Genomic DNA, 18,423 nt, shown 5'->3' with positions numbered 1-18,423 from the left:
AAAAGGAAATTCATCTTAAAGAGTAGGATTATAAATGGATCATGATGCATTCGAAGGTGATAGAATGTGAATCCAGACTTAAAAAAAACAAACAAATCTGTATCGTATATTAAATAAAACATGCAATCATAAATTTTCTGAAGAAGGGTCCAGACCCAAAACGTCAGCTTTCCTGTGCCTGTGATGCTGCCAGGCCTCCTGTGGTCATCCAGCTCTACACCTTGTTATCATGCAATAATAAAGAGGTAACATTAGCTAGTTCCTTATGCAAAATCAGGGCATAGTAATAGCATCATATCATATTGGCAGCTCACTTTCAGAAGAGTCTCCACAGCTGATTACTGTTCAAAAAGAATTAAGGATGAGGTTAGAAAAATAACTTTTTATAAGTAATATGTTTAGTTCTCCGCTGTGGTTGAAGCAGAGTTCGAAGTCATTTTGGAAGAGAATTAGTTTTTTATATGATACGGCAATATAAAGGCTATATGGAGTACAAAAGTGTAGATTCTCCTGAAATGAAAACCACTGGATGATGTTCATTACCTGTTTGCAAGGTATCAGAATGTGTCAGAAAACTGCAAGGTAATTTTCTTGAAAGTAGCTTGACTTTTCTGATCAGAATTAAATGGAGATGGTGAGCTTTAACTTTTGTAGTGTTCTGGCCTACAGATCCGCAAACTTCGGCGGGAGCTCGATGTTTCCCAGGAGAAAGTGGCAGCCCTTACGACGCAGCTCACTGCTAATGTAAGTAACATCTAGGGGAGTAGGGTGTGGAGACTTAAAACAGCAAACACTGAAAGTGTATTATGGCGCTCAGGAGAATTGATTTACTTAAGTTTGTTGAAATCTTGCTTTTGCTGTTACACATCTCTCCGGCAAGCAGAAAGATATAAGCTGGCAAATAGAATATAGAGTGGGAATATGTGAAATTTTCCACTTTGATGGGACAAATAAAAACTAAAGCATATATTAATGGCAAAATATTGTGGAGATCTGAGATGCAGAGGGGATCTCAGTGCACTTGTGCAGGAATTGCAGAAGGTTGGTATGCAAGTACAGCAAGTAATTTGGAAGGCTAATAGAATTCTGTATTTGTTGTCAGGGGAATTGAATACTGAAGTGGGGAGGCTATCTTCTGTTATATAGGGGATTGATGCAGCCACAACTGGACCACTGTATACAATGTCAGTCTCCTTGTATAAAGAAGACTAGGGGCGGTTCAGAGAAGATTCATAAATCTAAAGGTGAAGAGTCATCTAGATTCAGATACTGCCAGATCCGCTGTGATTTCCAGCATTTTTTGTTTTCAGTACAGAATCCAGCATCTACAGTAATTTGCTCCTTCATAAATCTAATACCTTGAATGAGTGGTTGTCTTGTGAGTAAAAGTCACAAGCATTTGTTAGCATTTCATCCACTGGAGTTTAGAATAATATTGATTGATTGAGACTTGACTGATTGTTTCAACTACAAATCTTTTCAGGGGGTCTTGACAGAGTAGATGAAGAAAGAACGTTTCCTCATGTTGGAGAATCTACAACTACTAGGGCTACTATTTTAAAATGATGTTGTCCATTTAAGTGCAGTGATCCAATCGGTCATGAATTTATTGAATGGTGAAGTGGGCAGGAAGAGCTAAGTAGCCTACTCCTAATTTGTATGTTCCTGTTGCTGTGCTCAAACGGAGGTGATAGTGTAGCAGAGATGTCGCTGGTCTGGTAATCCAGCCTCCCAGTTAAATATTCAAGGGTTGTGGGTTTGAATCCCACCATGGCAGATTGTGAAATTTATACTCAGTAAATACAATTTAGAATTAAAAATTCAATTAATGGTGACCATGTAACCACTGTCAATTGTAAAAACAAAACACATCTGGTTCACTAATGTCCTTTAGGGAAGGAAATCTGCCATCCTTACTTCGTCTGGACTACATGTGACTCCAGACCCACAGCGTTATGGTTAACTTTTAACAATTTACTCTTAACAATAAATGCTCCCCGAGCCAATGATGCCCACAGCCCGCAAATCAATCAGAGAGAGCTCATAAATTCAAGTGTTAACAGTGAGTAGAGGAATGTTTCTCTCAGGGCAATGTTTGGTTACTCTTTCACATTCAGGTTTATGGTTAAGGTGATTTTGTAATGACATTGTAAATTATTGATTGAGTAATATATTAATCCAGCTATTACTTCTAATGCAATAAAACCAGTGCATGTAAGGATGTTGCAGAATACAGTAGGGATTGGTTACTAAGCACACCGGAAATATGCTTCTTCAAAAAGTGTAGTTGTTTTGAATGTATGACAGTTATCCACATTTAACCTCTTTAGAAACCGCTTTCCAATTTAATATAACACCCTTTTCAGTGAATAATTTTATAGATTTTGTAGAAAATGCAACCTAACACTTTCAAATAGCAACACTATTTTTCTCTCTCAAATAATTCTCTTCCAAATAAATTACATTTACAGGATTAACCCACACATGACATATTCCAAATACCATCATCTTTTGACTAATCGACTGCTGGGAAGTGCCTGTAAGCTAACGAGGATAACATGACCTCTTGGCTTTCCCTTCCTCCTTTATGGGGATTATTTGGCCTCTGCTTTATGTCTTCCATTGATGGCAGTGATAAATTGGAAATGTGCTTATTTATTTGATGCTGCAAGGTTAAGGGCCAAAGCCCATATTGTACTACAATGACAAGGTTGCAAATAGTAGTTGTGAAGACTAAATAAATCACCAACAGACAATTAGTTAACGTTGATTGATGGCTTTCAAAGTCTATTGGAGCAAGTCTGAAGTGCTGTAAAAAAATGTGAGCTAGGAGAGAGTGTGCTGAATTGTTATTTTTGAAACACAGACCAATGCATTTGTTGGTGTCTAACACACCACAACATTACACGGTGAAATACCAACACTCTAAATGGTGGTACGTGTGTGACCTCTCTTCAAAAGCAAAGTCATTGCTACACGCTCTCAGGTTTTCACTGTAACCTTAGGCCATGACGCAAGTGTGTCTGCCACTTTGTATAATAAATGTAGATCGTTCAAATTAAGATTATTTAATATTTGTCACAATGAAATATGAGGCAAATTTGAAAGATTTTAAAAATGGAACAAGTATTGAGGTCAAATATCAGTCATGGGTACAGAGGGTTTTTCGTACAAGGAGAGGTTGAGAAAGTTGGGCTGTACTCACTGGAGTTGAGAAAATGAGAGATCTTAATCAAACATACAAGGTTATGACGGGAATTGACAAGATGGATATGGAGAGGTTATTTCCCCGTGAGAGAGAGTTTCGGACTAAAAGGCATAATCTAAGAATAAGGGGCTGCATATTTAAGACAGAGGTGAGGAGAAATTTCTTGACTGAGGGTGATGAATCTGTGTAATTCTATACCGCAGAAGGCTGTTGAACTGAGTCGTAAAGGAAATTCAAGATTGAGATAGACAGATTTTTAATCAGTCAGGGAATGAGGGGTGATAGAGAAAAGGCAAGAAGTGAAGTTCAGGATTATTGGATCAGCCGTGATCTCATTGAATCGAGATCTATTGATCAGTTTATGTTCCCAGTTCCGGATACCCATCCCCTTTATTCTGCTGCCAAATGAGAATCTGTCCTCCTCCACCTTAAAAATATTTAATTACTCTGCCCCTGCTACGTACCGAGCCAGGGAGTTCAATTTACTTGACTATCAGAGATATAGGTTTACTTGCGTAAATAAACAGAAAATCTTCATGAGGTGTGTATAATTTTTGTGTTCACCCTCTAATCTGTATCCCTGCACAACAGAGGAAGAGCATTCAGGTTGCTAGGGCTTTGAATCAAATGTGCTCCTTCTACGCTATAATAAGTGTGTGATTCTCTTCAGTATTTTCTAACTGGTTCTTTGTTAGTGCTTAGAGCTCCATCCTGTGGGCCCTCCTTCTACATGGTCATTGGCAGGTAGTGCTCTTTGACAGTGGCATTTTGGTGTCTTTTATGTTTTTGCAAGAATGATTCCAGAATTAAGAAGCTTCAGCGATAGATTGAAGATGTTAGGACTGTTTTCTTTGGAGAGAAGAAGGCTGAGAGGAGATTTGATTGAGGCTTTCGAAACCATGAGCAGGCTGGACAGAGCCAATTTTCCATTCATAAAATGAGAGGGTATAGTGTTGGCCAAAAAAAACCCAACGGTTTTGTGAGAAGAAAACATTTTCACTGAGTGAGTAGTTAGAATATAGAATACGCTGTCTGGAAATGTGGTGGAGGCAGTTTCAATGAAGCATTCAAGTGGGCATTGGATGGTTATTTGGATGGAAATTTAAATAACTCCATAGAGGCCACTATCCCATCACCAATCCACCCTTTATTTACACATGGAGAATCTTTGACACTGAGACCTCATAGTGGATAGAACATCTGGCACTCATAGAATATAGAACATAGAAAAGTACAGCACAGTACAGGCCCTTCGGCCCACAATGTTGTGCCGTGGAACAATCCTAATCTAAAAATAAAATAACCTAACCTACATTCCCCTCAATTCACTGCTGTCCATGTGCATGTCCAGCAGTCGCTTAAATGTCACTGATGACTCCGCTTCCACGACTACCACTGGCAAACTATTCCATGCGCTCACAACTCTCTGGGTGAAGAACCTCCCTCTGACGTCTCCTCTATACCTTCCTCCTAACACCTTAAAACTATGACACCTCGTGGCAGTCAGTCCTGCCCTGGGGAAAAGTCTCTGGCTATCGACTCTATCCATGCCTCTCATTACCTTGTACACCTCGATCAGGTCACCTCTCTTCCTCCGTCTCTCCAGAGAGAAAAGCCCAAGCTCAGTCAACCTCTCCTCGTAAGACAAGCCCTCCAGTCCAGGCAGCATCCTGGTAAATCTCCTTTGCACCCTCTCCAAAGCCTCCACGTTTCCAATAATAGGGCGACCAGAACTGGACACAATATTCCAAGTGTGGTCTCACCAGGGTTTTGTAGAGCTGCAGCATAACTCCTGTTTATATCTGTCAGCCAGGGCCCCCTGATTGGACCAGATTAACAGTCCCAATCAGGGAACTCATTTTATATGGGGTCTTCCTGGTTGATCTCATTACAGTCACCACAGAAGTACTCTACATGGGTACAGAGAGGAGAAAGTAAGAGATTAGTGCTGGATAATGATACTTGTTTGCAGATATAATGAGAGTACATTAGGTCGAATGTGCTCCTTCCATGCTATAACAAGTGTCTGATTCTCTTAAGTATTTTTAAGGGCAGAACAGGACCATTTACAGGACTTATTTTCCAGGTCCTACATCCAATACTTTCTGAGGTCCAGCTGTCTTTGCGATGTTCCCAGCGGTGGTGGGCAGTGGAGGAGGGCAATTCACAGATTGACTCTCGAAAGACAGCATGAGGAGGGCCAGTAGGTGTGCTCCTGGCTGAGAGTTTCTACCAGAAGAGATAAGTGCTTCCTCTGTAGGTCTGCAGTAACAACAGTGTCTCTAACAAAGGGTCTTCTCTGAAATTGGCCTGACTAAATGTGACTAAAAATGCTATCGCAAAATAGGAACTATTCCATGTATTGGCCTGCAGCCACAGTTATGGTCTTTAGGCACTTGGTCTGGGGAGTGTGTTGGGTATTAAAGGACACCTCAACAGCACCCCAAACGATCCATGGATTCCACCCCACCTACTGCACTGTAACCACATGCCCCCATCCATTGCCAGAGCCCGCCTCGAGGCACCTGCCAGGCTTCACCCTCAGTTGGAGACCCACATTCCTGCAATGTCACTGGCCTGTTACTGTGTGGGCACTAACAAATTAGCTACTCTGTATTGCACTCATATCCCACGGCTGTCTGGGAGGAGGAACTGCTGCGATGTGAGATTTTCTGATGACCTTTGCTCACCTGCCTGCTGCTTCAAAGTGATCTCAACACCACTGGTAAGATTGGCCAATGCTTCTTTCCTTGCTCTGTGAAAAGGACTACCTAAACATCCCAATTTGTCAATGTGATTCCCCCTCACCCAGCAACTTTCTGGTGGCCCCCAACTATAGGGGGTCACAGCTTAAAAATAATATGCAGCCAGGCCACATTTTCAGAAGAATTCACGGGACACTTCTTCGAGTGGAGCTAAATTCTTTGACAGTGAAGAAAAAGTGGGAGGTGATTGTACCAAAGTTACTTACCTGTTCTGTGATAAAGTGCAGTTATCTTTATCTTTATCATTATCTTTATCTCATCACTTTCCTGTTGATGATTAAATTTATTGCACATTTTGATCATGAAATGTTGTCTGATTTATTGAGTCTAAAATGGGGAGGTAAGTGGGTAGGATCAGATTTAATCTTTGAAGTACAGCTTTGAATCACTTCTCTTTGTGTTGGCCTAAACCAGATGCCTCAAGTGTGGGACCTTCCTGACTTATTTGTTAGCTTTATGTCTGGAGGGGATGTTACATTTTCTGCCAGCTTTCCTCAGCTGAAGTGCTGTTGTGGTAGTCATTTATTTTAATTGGGCCCTCAGTGTTTAAGAAAAATTTCACACTGAGAATCCAAACCCATGACTTCTACCACCAAGGTCAAGAGTAGCAGAGACACAGGAACACCAAGACCACTCCCCTCTGCTCCACTCACCATTCTGTCTTGGAAATAGCTTCTGTTCCTTCAATGTCACTGGGTCAAAATCCTGGAACTCCCTCTCTAACGGCATTGTGGATGTAAGAACAAAGATTGCAATACCTCCAGAAAGTAGCTCACCACCACCTTCATTGGCCTTATTAGGAAAGGGCAATAAATGCAAGCCCAACCAATGACACTCATCATATGGATGAATAAAAGTCACTGGGTCGAATCTTGTGGTCTCTCAAGTGGTGGCTTTGGGAGTAGGAAAGGTATGCCATGAGGTGGAGTGGTGACATCCTAAATCCTGCTTTACTGCCGCACCAGCAACTGAGACGTGTAAGTGGCCAACTAAGGACCACTTAAAGGAGTTTCATCCCATTCCTGTTGGGATTTACACAGTTGCAGGTGGGCATGTTGCCTTATGGCATTCATGACAGCTGAAACCTTGTATCCCCAGTGCGTGAGTCAGCTATCTCAATGAGAGACACACTCAGTGGCAGATTGGACATTGGCAAGGGCTGATAGCCACCCCCTTTGGTCTTGCTGCCAGTTCCCCACGACCCCCCTCACCCCTCAGGGCCTGTGCTAATCTACTCCCTCCCCCATCACCGCTACCAAGCTCCCATTATTTCTATGTTCCCTTGGTCACTACGTGATCCCGGGACTCGAGTGGGTGTTTTTTAGCTTTAAATCATGGGACGTAGGTATTGCTGGATGGGCCAATATTCATTGTCCATCCAAGAGGTTCCCTGCAGCAACCATCCCCTCTCCCCACTGGCACTACAGGGCATAAGAACTCTTGACCTCTGATTGGAGGCTCAATAGTGGTGACTCCTGCCTGTGTGTCCTGAATCCACCTGAAGGCCCCATGGTAGCCTCACTACTGCCTGATTGGTTTGTAGTTTGATGGAGCCTTCCTGAAAAAAAGGGAGCTCACATCTCACACTGTCCAAACAAATGAATGCCTATTGGCTATAACTGTTGTTTCCTGTTATCGTTAAGTTGCTTTTTTTACAAACAAGAGATGACAAAGGTACCAAGTTCCTGGCAAGTACTAATGAACAAGTGCAGGATGGTTACAGTTGGTCGTTTGCCAGTTGTGTAATTGAATGGAAGCAGAGAAATACAGCTCCCCATCTGTGCCTTTAGGGACAAAGTGTGGATACATGTCTAACAAGCCAGAAACCGAAATGAAAGATTGATGTTTGAAGTAGAAGGATAGGTAGGAGGGATGCAATTTGCTCAATCATAAAACAGAAAGATGGTGTCAGTGCCATTGCAATCTACGTTCTGAAACTCAAGGGCCTCCAGGGCAAAGGCGGGCAATCTGAGACACCTCCTGTGTTGGATAATGTAGGCCAATGTCAAATATTGTGTGATATAGAAGCTAATGTGAGAAAATCGCAACAGTGGAGAGAAATTTGCAGATCAATGTGAAATAATTGCGAATGCTTTATATTCAAAACCCATGAAATGTTTCCTTTCAGCTAAAGTAATTTATCAATTTGGATCATGTTGTTTTTGACAATTAGCAGTAAACTACACTTTACATGCAATTCTTATTGTGCATATTTTCCCTGGGGAAAGCATTTCACTGTTTGCGATTTTAACCTGTATATTGCTCACTGAACGGATCGTGAAGATTGTACTAGCATGCTTTATTCCCAAAGGTTTCAGAGGTATATATACAATTCAAATTCAAGCTCAGGAATGAGCATGAAATTATTAGCTTACAGCCATGAACGATTTTAATAATCTGTTTTATGCTTTTATATCATTGTGAGTAAATGCACATTTCTTTGTCTCTGAACTGTTTAGCCTTGGGTTCAATGTTTGATATAGGTTGGGTTATCCAGTACTTGTTTTGATGATATTAAAATAAGGAGAGTGGAAGTTACTTGCCTTTTGTCTTCATGTATAGTTTTAATCTTGTGTTTTTGCTGAGTGAGACCAGGAGTAGCTGCTGTTATGTTAGCTGCCTCAGTCAAATAGTTGCTAAAGTTTATTATTGAAACCTATGGGAAATGGCTTGGGATCACACTCGGGAGGGCACCCTAATGCATCTCAATGTTTTCAAAAGTAGAAAGTAAAAAGGAGGAAATCAGTGGAAAACTGATCTGTTTTGTCTGAACTGCTGCTCAATTCTTCTTCCAATGTCATTTAAAATGGCAAATCGCACGCTTAATTGTATAAAAAGGCTCAAATTCCAAGCTGGTGATACTGCTGAATGGTGTTTTCTTTCCCGGGGGCTTGTTGGTATTGTGCTCATTCAAAGCATGATATGTTTGGCATTCAGGTGAAAAATGCTTGCAGGACAGATAAGTGCAGTGTGTTTTCTATCTAATGTTTAGGAATTACAGGAGACACCAAGATGGGTGATAAAGTATGACTCCCTTTGCAACAAAACAGCGTAAAAGGTTCAACATCTGAATCAGAATTAAATGTGTTACTACATGCTGCAGAAATAGGCTGCATTTAATAGCTTTACCGATCATTGTTATCATGTAATTATTGGTTTGGAAATGACTGTGAAATTTCGGATTTTTTTGATGCAATTTGCATTTTGAGCAACACTAGTTGATAAATTAAAAATAAGAATACTGCAGATGTTTGATTTGCAAATTATGTATAAAAAGCTTGGCAGGTTGGGCAGAATCTGTGTTGATTTTTATGCCTTTTTTTAATCTTTAAAATTATTTCTTTACAATTTAAGACCCAAAAAGCATAAAGGTAGTTGATCTCACACAGAAACCTCCCTGGCCAACTGCCCAGGCTGATACTTTAAGCTCTCAAAATCATAGTTGTTTAATAATTGCCTCATAACCTGTTTTTAAATGGTAGTGTCTTGTTAATTGCCATGAGATAGATTCCCAAGTCTGAGATTTTGCTATTGGACATTTGACAATCAACTATAAACACACTCTAGTCATGACTTGCTAGTTAACAAAATCTGTGCTCTGGACCTGTGCAGCAATTTTTTGTTGCTTCTAGTCTCCAATAACTTTGCCTGATTTGGTTCAGGAAAGCAAATCAGTTGTTACACTTCTCATTCAACTTTGCCACAGCAGTAAGCTTTGCAAATTACTAAAGGCAATCTTCAGAATGAATTAAAATCCATTTCATGTAATGTCCCATTCATTCGACCAAGTTTTCTCCAAAGAGACATCAGCAAGGTTTACTGCATTATATGACTGTTGCAAAGTAACGTACTGGCAAGAAAAAAGTGACAACTGAGAAATGTCCTGCTCCTATTTTTAAATCCAGCTTAATGAAAGCTTTGCCTCGATAGTTTGCCAGGAAATCAAAGGAACGCAGCAGCAGGCAGAGGTTACGAAGAAGAGTAGGATCTGAATGATTGCTACAGTATCGGAATAACAGCTGTACAAACACAATCTCTCAGGATTAGGTGTCAGGCTTCCTGAGCACTACTGTTCTTTACCTCCATTTGGCAATGAACTGATACCACCTGTGCTCGGTGAAGCCAAACCTTTGCTTCGTATTTAAAAATTGATAATCCAAGTCCTACAGTGTGGCATTGGCTGCAGGAAGCTCTGCTCATCACTTGAGAAAGTGCATCTAATTTGGGGGAAGATGAAAAGAATTATCAAGTTGTTTTGGCGAAAGCACAAGACCCTGTTTCAGCATTTTGGGTTGACATCATTGTGGGACAGTGACCACCCACAGTTTGATTTTAGGACTCCGTAAGAAATAAGAACAGAAGGAGGCTGTTCTGCCCCTTGAGCCTATTCCATCATTTGAAAGAATTTTTTTTAATAGAATCCCTACAGTGTGGAAACTAGCCCTTCAGCCCAACAAGTCCACACTGACCCTCAGAGAATCGAGACCCATCCCCCTAATCAACACATCCCTGCACACTGTGAGCAATTTAACATGGCCAAGCCACCTACCCTGCACATCTTTGGGCTGTGGGAGCACCCAGAGAAAACCTACACTCCACACAGACAGTCAACTGAGGGTGGAATTGAACCCAGGTCCCTGATGCTGTGAGGCAGCAGTACTAACCACTGAGCCACCGTGCTGCCCTTATGGCTGATCCAGCTTTCATCATGTCCACTTTCCTGTCGTTTTGCTGTAACCCTTGGTTCCCTCGGAGATAGCAGGAACTGCAGATGCTGGAGTTAGAGTCTGAGCAGGAGAGTCGATGTTTGGGGTTTACACCCTTCATCAGGGCTGGTGGGAGTGTAGAGCCAAAATGTTGACTTTCCTGTCCCTCTGATGCTGCCTGATCTGCTGTGTTTCCCCAGCTCCACACTGTATCGACCGTTGATTCTGTCACTGATCATGAATCGATTTATCTGAGTCCCAAATATACAAAGAACTCTTCCCACACAGCTCCTGTAGCAAGGAGTTCCAGACTCACGACCCTTAGAGAGAAAAAATTCCTCTTCATATCAGTCCTTAAATTGGCACCCTTTATTCTGAGAGTATGCCCTCTGGATCTAGGCTCCAGGCTCTCTCATGAGGGGAAACATCCTCTCAATATTTATCCTTTTTCAAGCCCCTTAAGACTGAATGGGATTTTCTGGCATTATTGTAAGTGTTAATGCCTTGCTAACAGAACTTGTTCTACTTTGTGGCAAAATCATCCTTCTATTTTTCCTACTCCAAAGACAGTCATAGAATCATACAGTACAGAAGAGGCCATTCAGCCCCTCAAGTCTGTACCACCAAAGCAATGCGTAATTTAAACTAGTCCCACATTTCAACATCAGGCCCATTGCCTAGCCATTTGGTTGTTCTGTCAGTCATGACACACAAAGCTGTATAAATTTGAAAACAAGATAATAAAATGTGAGGCTGGATGAACACAGCAGGCCCAGCAGCATCTCAGGAGCACAAAAGCTGACGTTTTGGGCCTGGACCCTTCATCAGGATCTCAATACCCTGTTTACCTTCTATAAGAAACACTGCAGAAATTCTCCAAGGTTCCACCTTGGCACCTTCCAAACCTACAACCATGACCAACTCTCAGAATTGCTCACTGAAACTTCGAGATGGATATGGCATTTGGCTGTGAACCCATACTTTTACGTCCTTTTCTCTCCTGGCTACTTCTCCTGTTGTGCCTGGGCTCTTCCTATTCTCCAAGATTTACTGTTTATTAAGGGGAATACACAATTAGAAATCACAACATCAGATTATAGTCCAAAAGGTTTATTTGAAAACAGCAGCTTTCAGAGTCTTAATCTTTCTTCAGGTGTTACCATAATCACCTGAAGAAAGATTAAGACCCTGAAGGAGACAGTAGGAACTGCAGATGCTGGAGAATCTGAGATAACGAGGTGTAGAGCTGGATGAATATGGCAGGCCAAGCAGCTTCAGAGGAGCAGCAAACCTGACGTTTCGGGTCTGGACCCTTCTTCAGGAAAAGGGTGTGTGAGAGAATGTGTCTCTGTGTGTGTGTGTGTGTGTGTGTGTGTGTGTGTGTGTTAGGCAGAGAGATTGATGCCATGCTCTGCCCATTCATTGTCTATGCACTAATGTCTGCACTAGCATAGCTCCTGGTACAATTCATACAAACAGGTATGCACATGCATGCCGCAGACTTCATTCTGGATCTCTGAAATGTGCCTATTAATCTACCCCATTTGTAGCATGTCTCTTCTTTAGCATAAATATTAGTGTTATTATGCAGACTCTGATGGGTACGTTGTTTTGCGAGCCTGCTTCCTTTGATTTTCTGTTGAGCATGACTTGTTAATAAGGTTGTTATGTTTACATGTTTAAATGGGAAGCCATCTTAAAGTTCTCATGTTAAATTGTCAGCATAGTGATTGATGTGGGCTAATTGCCTTGGTTAATTGATGAATTTGCCAGCATCTGTGGGCCTGTTTATGTCATCAGGGAGATTAGAGAGTGCTTCCTCTCACCAGCATGTAGAAGCTGTTTACGTATATTTGAACCTCTGCGTTCTGCCTGACAGAATCTGATGCTGCCTGGAGGTCTATCTGTTTCAGTCAGGACAATGTTTCTGCGGGAGTGGAGTGTGGGGGTGGATGCTTGAGACCTGCTTATGTGTGATACTGAGAAGCAGCAGAATAAAACCCTGTTGACGCTTTTACAGTTCCCTAATTCTTCTGCAGCAGAGGTGAACCTCAGAAGGGCAGTGTTCTGATTTAAATTTGAAGTAAACGGTGGGAAATCATTGCTTTGAGAGTCTTTTTGAGTCTGGCGAGTTACCTGGGACAGAAGCTCATCTGATTTGAGGAATGGCACATTGAATGTCCTGGAGATAAAGTTGCAAGCAGTTTGGAGTTAGCAACACAGTTTTCTTGTTTTGGTTCGGATTGTTCGCTGTTTGTTTACTTTGGCACTGAGCTCGAAAGCAGAACTGAAATGTCTATTGTGAGCTCGCCTAACAAGCAAGCCAGTATTCTACCCTGGCCTAGCCTCAACCATTACCCCTCCGTGCAGAAAAGGGGCAACAAAAATGAGCTCACCAGTAGAACACAGAGTGGTGATCAGTGCATCGAAAATTCCAGCCTTCCTTCTCCTTATCCGTTTGCAAATATGAATGAGGTGGGATTATTTGTTAAACGTAAACTGATTTGTCAATAATGGTATGCCCTTGGTCTTTTTTTTTAAAAGTGAAATGTTAGTGATTTGTTTAGGCATAGAGATTGCATGCTTACAGGAAGAATTAAAAACTATGTTGATTACCTTGTGAAACAACAAGCCTTTGTTCACCCGTTGAAAGAGAACAGTGGAAACTTGTTCGAATGTTTTGTTACCAGGAGTTTTCCTTTTAGATTGTACAGAGTTGTCGTGTTTGAAAGACTCCCTGAATTTCCTGGGAAATGTGTTTGAGAAATCTAAGTCAGAAGTTGCCTACATTGACTTAGCAAATGTTGCAGAAATGGTAAAAGGAAATAAAATTTCAAAATGGTACATGATTCAGGTAATAAATGTCTAGGAATGTTACTGGTGATAAAGTATCAGCAATGCTTTAAAGCATTGTACTGTAAACTAAACAAGAAATGGTACTCAACTGTACAGTCGATGTTGTGACTTGTTTAATTTTGTGGTCTATTGCTGAGATATTTCTCTTGATTTGTGGAAGATGAGATTTTTCTTTGAAGTATAATGCACAATGTCAAGAATAACGCTTTTTCCACATACCCACAATATATTGCAGCAGAGTTGGTGAAAGGATGGGGTGGTGGGCGGGGTGATGGTAATATTAGATGTGTGATAGCAGTGGGATGTGTTTCAACGACGAGATTGTGCCACTTGTATAAACGAAATGATGGCCTGCTGCAAGATGGGACTGGCCAAGAAATGGCCAGCGAGAATTATCAGGAGTGCTGTTTCATCGGTGATTGATGTAGACTTTTGCCTCTGTACCTGTTGGAGGATACTCGTGTTAGCCCCTGTAGTGCAAGGACTATGTGTGGGTAGCATTGTACTGAAAAATTCCATCGACGTTTGTTACAGGTCCTGATGTATACATCCAGCCAGTCACTGGGAGGGGAACAGGTTCCTTTCTGAAGTCCTTTCACAAGGCACAATATATTGCAGGATGATATGAAGGAGCTGTTTGCAAATGCAGGAGATGTTGATAGGTTGGATATTTTAAATTATGGCCCTGTGTAGGGCTGTTCTCTTTAGTCCAAGTGCTCATAAGTTGGACATTTGTAAATCAGGGATTCTGTGTATGTTATAGTCACATTTTGCGAATGTGACAATTATATCATGAGTGTGTCCCTTAAAAACACATTACATCCTATCCGTGAGACACAATATACCACCACTGGAGCCATAAGTGGCAATGTATCAGTGAGGTAATTGTAAAAACACAAGAGCAAACATGCTCCCACTGTTTTGATGATATGCTCTTTAACGGCCAGACTGTTGTAATAAGGGTCTAGGCCCGAAACGTCAGCTTTTGTGCTTCTAAGATGCTGCTTGGCCTGCTGTGTTCATCCAGCTCCACACTTTGTTGTCTCGGATTCTTCAGCATCTGCAGTTAGACAGTAGACAATAGACAATAGGTGCAGGAGTAGGCTATTTGGCCCTTCGAGCCAGCACCACCATTCATTATGATCATGGCTGATCATCCACAATCAGTACCCTGTTCCTGCCTTATCCCCATAACCCTTGATTCCACTATCTTTAAGAGCTCCATCCATCTCTTTCTTGAAAGTATCCAGAGAGTTGGCCTCCACTGCCTTCTGGGGCAGAGCATTCCATATATCCACCACTCTCTGGGTGAAGAAGTTTTTACTCAACTCTGTTCTAAATGGCCTACCCCTTATCTCTGTTCCCATTATCTCTGTTGTAATAATTCCCCCTTTTGTCGATTTATCTGGATTCCACAGGGTTCCTTTCGTAACCACCACAAGAGCTGAAGTTAAATCCAATGGACCGGAAGACTCCTGAATTCACTTCTCTATACAAGCTACTCTAATTGTTTTCAACCACACAACAGCACAATGTAGTAGAGATTGTAGCTAATTACAGGAAAACATAAATGGAATACCATAAACAGAATGAAGGAAATCACAACTTTTGAGCTGGTTAATGTTAAGTTCAAGTACTACTGTGGGTGGAGGAGGTCTGTCAATTTTTTTTTCTGCATAGATGAACTAAAATGGAGGCGAATGAATTTCTGCATCCAGTTATTTTCCAGACTGAGTCAGAGAACTTATTAAGGATCATTGTTGACTGAATGACAGTGCTGATGACTCGGTCATGTGGACAAGATCCGCTCCCTGAGTTAAGGATCTCATTGGGCTGACTTTCCAGTGCGGTGAAATGACAGCGTGTACACATCTGATATGATTGCACCAAAGCTCATTCACCAAATGAAAAGCAGGACAGTTTCCAGAAGTCCTGAATTCTTTCAAACACCAACAAAAAAAAGGTCATCCATTGAGTGGTTCGCAGGAACACTGGAACGCAGTAGCTACTGAGCATGCATATGTGACTAGAGAAACCTTTCCCATTCATTCTTGCAATATAAGTACCATTGGCAAATCTAGTGATTACTGCTCATCCTTAACTGTTCTTGGGAATATGGCACCCAAGAGTTAGAGATTACCCGAAAAAGGGTCTTGAAATTTGAATTGTGCCTTTTAAGGAATTTAAAAGATCCTATATATGTTTAAGCTTTTAAAAGGCCAAAAAGATAGCTGAGTTCTCACATAAATAATGGATTAAAGGAATGGGGAAAGTTTAACCAATTTGCCACATTGGGCTAGTGATTCGAAATAGCACTTTATCCAGTTAATAATCTAATGCAACTGAAGATTGATAGTTTTTCAATTGTCAGAGGTGACAACCTGGCCACAGATTATTTAAGGATTTGTGTTTTTTTCCAATTACAGAACTGGTATCATTCACTTCAGTAAACACAGATATAACTCAGGCTATGGCATTTTTACTCAAAAGTTAACTTTGATAAAGTAAACAATATTTTCATTCTTCGTGTATTATGTAACACTGTGTATGTATTCTAATATATAGCTTTATGAAAATTGAATGACCATGGTTCTTTCGCATAACAATGAGACAAGAATTAGCCCCTGTGAAACCAAAAATACCTTCTATGGCCCTCTGAGATATATCACCTCAGAACTACAAAAAACTACATTTCCATGCAGCAAAAGAAAATGCGAGCTCAGTCTTTTTATTTCTCTATTGGTGTGTTTTGTGGCCATGGTTGCATTTGGAGGTTTGGACCTTGTGATGACTGGTGACACGGGATGATCCATTTACAAAGATATTAGTATTCCATCATTCTTTTATGAAGTAGCTCACAAACTCCTTTGACTGTATCATACAGATTATTGCCTGGCACATGGTTTGAGATTAAAATGTTACTATTGCCTTTTTTTGGGCAATTGCATATTTGTGGCTATTTGATGATTGATGCAAAACTGAGGCAGCAATATAATTATTTTATGAATATTATGCACATCATAGGCTGCTTACATATTGGAGGAGTCTGAATTTGCAGACCTCAAGCCTGCAACCCATCACTGGACTGGTTAATACTGTGCTTTACTGGTAACCGAGCCAATTATCTTAATTAGTATTTGTTCCAAAGATTTTTCTGGCTGCTTCAACCAGTCTAAATTGCTTTCCATCTCTTTAAACATTCAGTAGTTTCTAATTGTTGTTAGATTCTCTTGCCAATGCATTTCTTCCATTGTCCGTTGGCTTCCCTCTTCCCACAATTTGCTCCGAAGAATCTGCAAAGAGTCAGTTTCATCGAATCACCACAGTGCAGGAAGAGGCCATTCAGCCCAATGAAACAGCACTGACCCTCCAAAGAGCATTTCACCCAGACTCACCCCAACACCATAGCCCTACATTTCCCAAGGCTAACCCACCTAGTCTGCATGTCACTGACATTATGGGCAGTTTAGCATGGCCAGTCCACCTGACCTGCACATCTTTGGGCTGTTGGAGGAAACCAGAGTACCCAGCAGAAACCCATGACATGGGGGCAAAATTGCAAACTCCACCAAGTCAGTCACCCATAGCTGGAATTGAACCCAGGTTCCTGGTGCTGAGAGGTAGCAGTGCTGATCATTGTGTCACTGTACTGTCCAAATGTTCAGTTCAGTTAAAGCAAAGATGTGGTGTGTGTTCAACAGTATTGGAAAAACTGCTCCCAGGCAATGGAGAGCTTCCTCGGTGGAGTAATAAAAAAGGTCAATGCTGGTTATTGGATTTGTGATGCCATTTGTATCTTTTAATTGTCTGGATTTTGTTTCATTCATTCTCAGGATGTAGGCATCACTAGGCATCTCTGTTTGCCCAGAGGAGAACACCCATTGCTCTGGGACTGGAGTCACTTGTAGGCTGGGCTGAGTAAGGACTGTGGTGCCTTTCTGTAAAGCACATTAGTGAACCAGTTGTTTGTTTCTGACCATTGACAATGGCTTGATGAGCATTGTTAGTCTCTTCGTTGCAGACTCTTTTTACTGAATTTAAACTTCAAAATCTGCCAAGGATGAATTTACCTGGACCTCTAGATTGATAATCTGCTGATTATGTCACGAGGGCATTACCTCCCCTTTTGGTCCAGTGTGTGCGAGGGTGACCATCTTCTCATCTAATGGGAAGAGTTTGTAGAATAAACAAGATGTAGGCTGTATCTTCTCTGGTACTATTGACAGGTTATAAGAATAGGCTGTACATTACTATAAAGATAGTTGCAGATTCGAGCCTTAGTCTGTCTCCCACCACCTTTCTGTCCCACCAGACCCTCTTGACAGGACCATAAATCCTTCACATCCTTCCAAACCCATATGTAATGGCAATAATGACAGTTACAAAGTAATATAATAAATTGAAAGTTGAAATTTTGGGTTGGGACCTGACACGAAACGTCAACTTTTCTGCTCATCTCCAGCTCCACACTGTGTTTACCCTGACTTCAGCATTTGGGGTTCTTGCCATCTCACAGTAAATTGAAATCCTTGTTGGAGGTTCCTGTCTTATTGGATTACAAATTTGTGAATCATGACAATGAATTTTAGCTGAAGTGCTTCAGCTGATAATAAAGGCTGAAAGTGTTGTGGCATTCTATTGATATCAGCAATACCCTGGTATATAGTTTGCAATACAGTGGTGTTGGATCAACAAGTGAGACTGTAGCCAATCAGCCTCTTGAGCTTGAGATAACAAGGTGTCAAGCTGGATGAACACAGCAGGCCAAGCAACATCAGAGGAGCAGGAAGGCTGACGTTTTGGGCCTTGAAGAAGGGTCTAGACCTGAAACGTCAGCTTTCCTGCTCCTCTGATGCTGCTTGGCCTGCTGTGTTCATCCAGCTCTACG

The 18,423-nt window shown here is 41.4% G+C and overlaps 1 protein-coding gene across 4 annotated transcripts in view; it reads left to right on the top strand.

Moving 5' to 3' along the window:
• nav2a (neuron navigator 2a) overlaps positions 1–18,423 on the top strand; it is a 566,581-nt gene that overhangs the window by 485,466 nt on the left and 62,692 nt on the right. For 3 of the 4 annotated variants that reach the window (XM_059652190.1, XM_059652189.1, XM_059652187.1), the window contains one exon: positions 670–744. In XM_059652190.1, the coding sequence (XP_059508173.1) occupies positions 670–744 (75 nt within the window). Of the gene's footprint in view, positions 1–654; positions 745–18,423 lie in introns of all 4 variants that reach the window. The other variant, XM_059652188.1, reaches the window with a different exon arrangement.

This window comes from Stegostoma tigrinum, chromosome 17 (assembly GCF_030684315.1).
Source record: "Stegostoma tigrinum isolate sSteTig4 chromosome 17, sSteTig4.hap1, whole genome shotgun sequence".
Classification (NCBI taxonomy): Eukaryota; Metazoa; Chordata; class Chondrichthyes; order Orectolobiformes; family Stegostomatidae; genus Stegostoma; species Stegostoma tigrinum.
The sequence above is the reverse complement of the archived record's forward strand: the minus strand, read 5'-3'. Positions and strand labels throughout refer to the sequence as shown.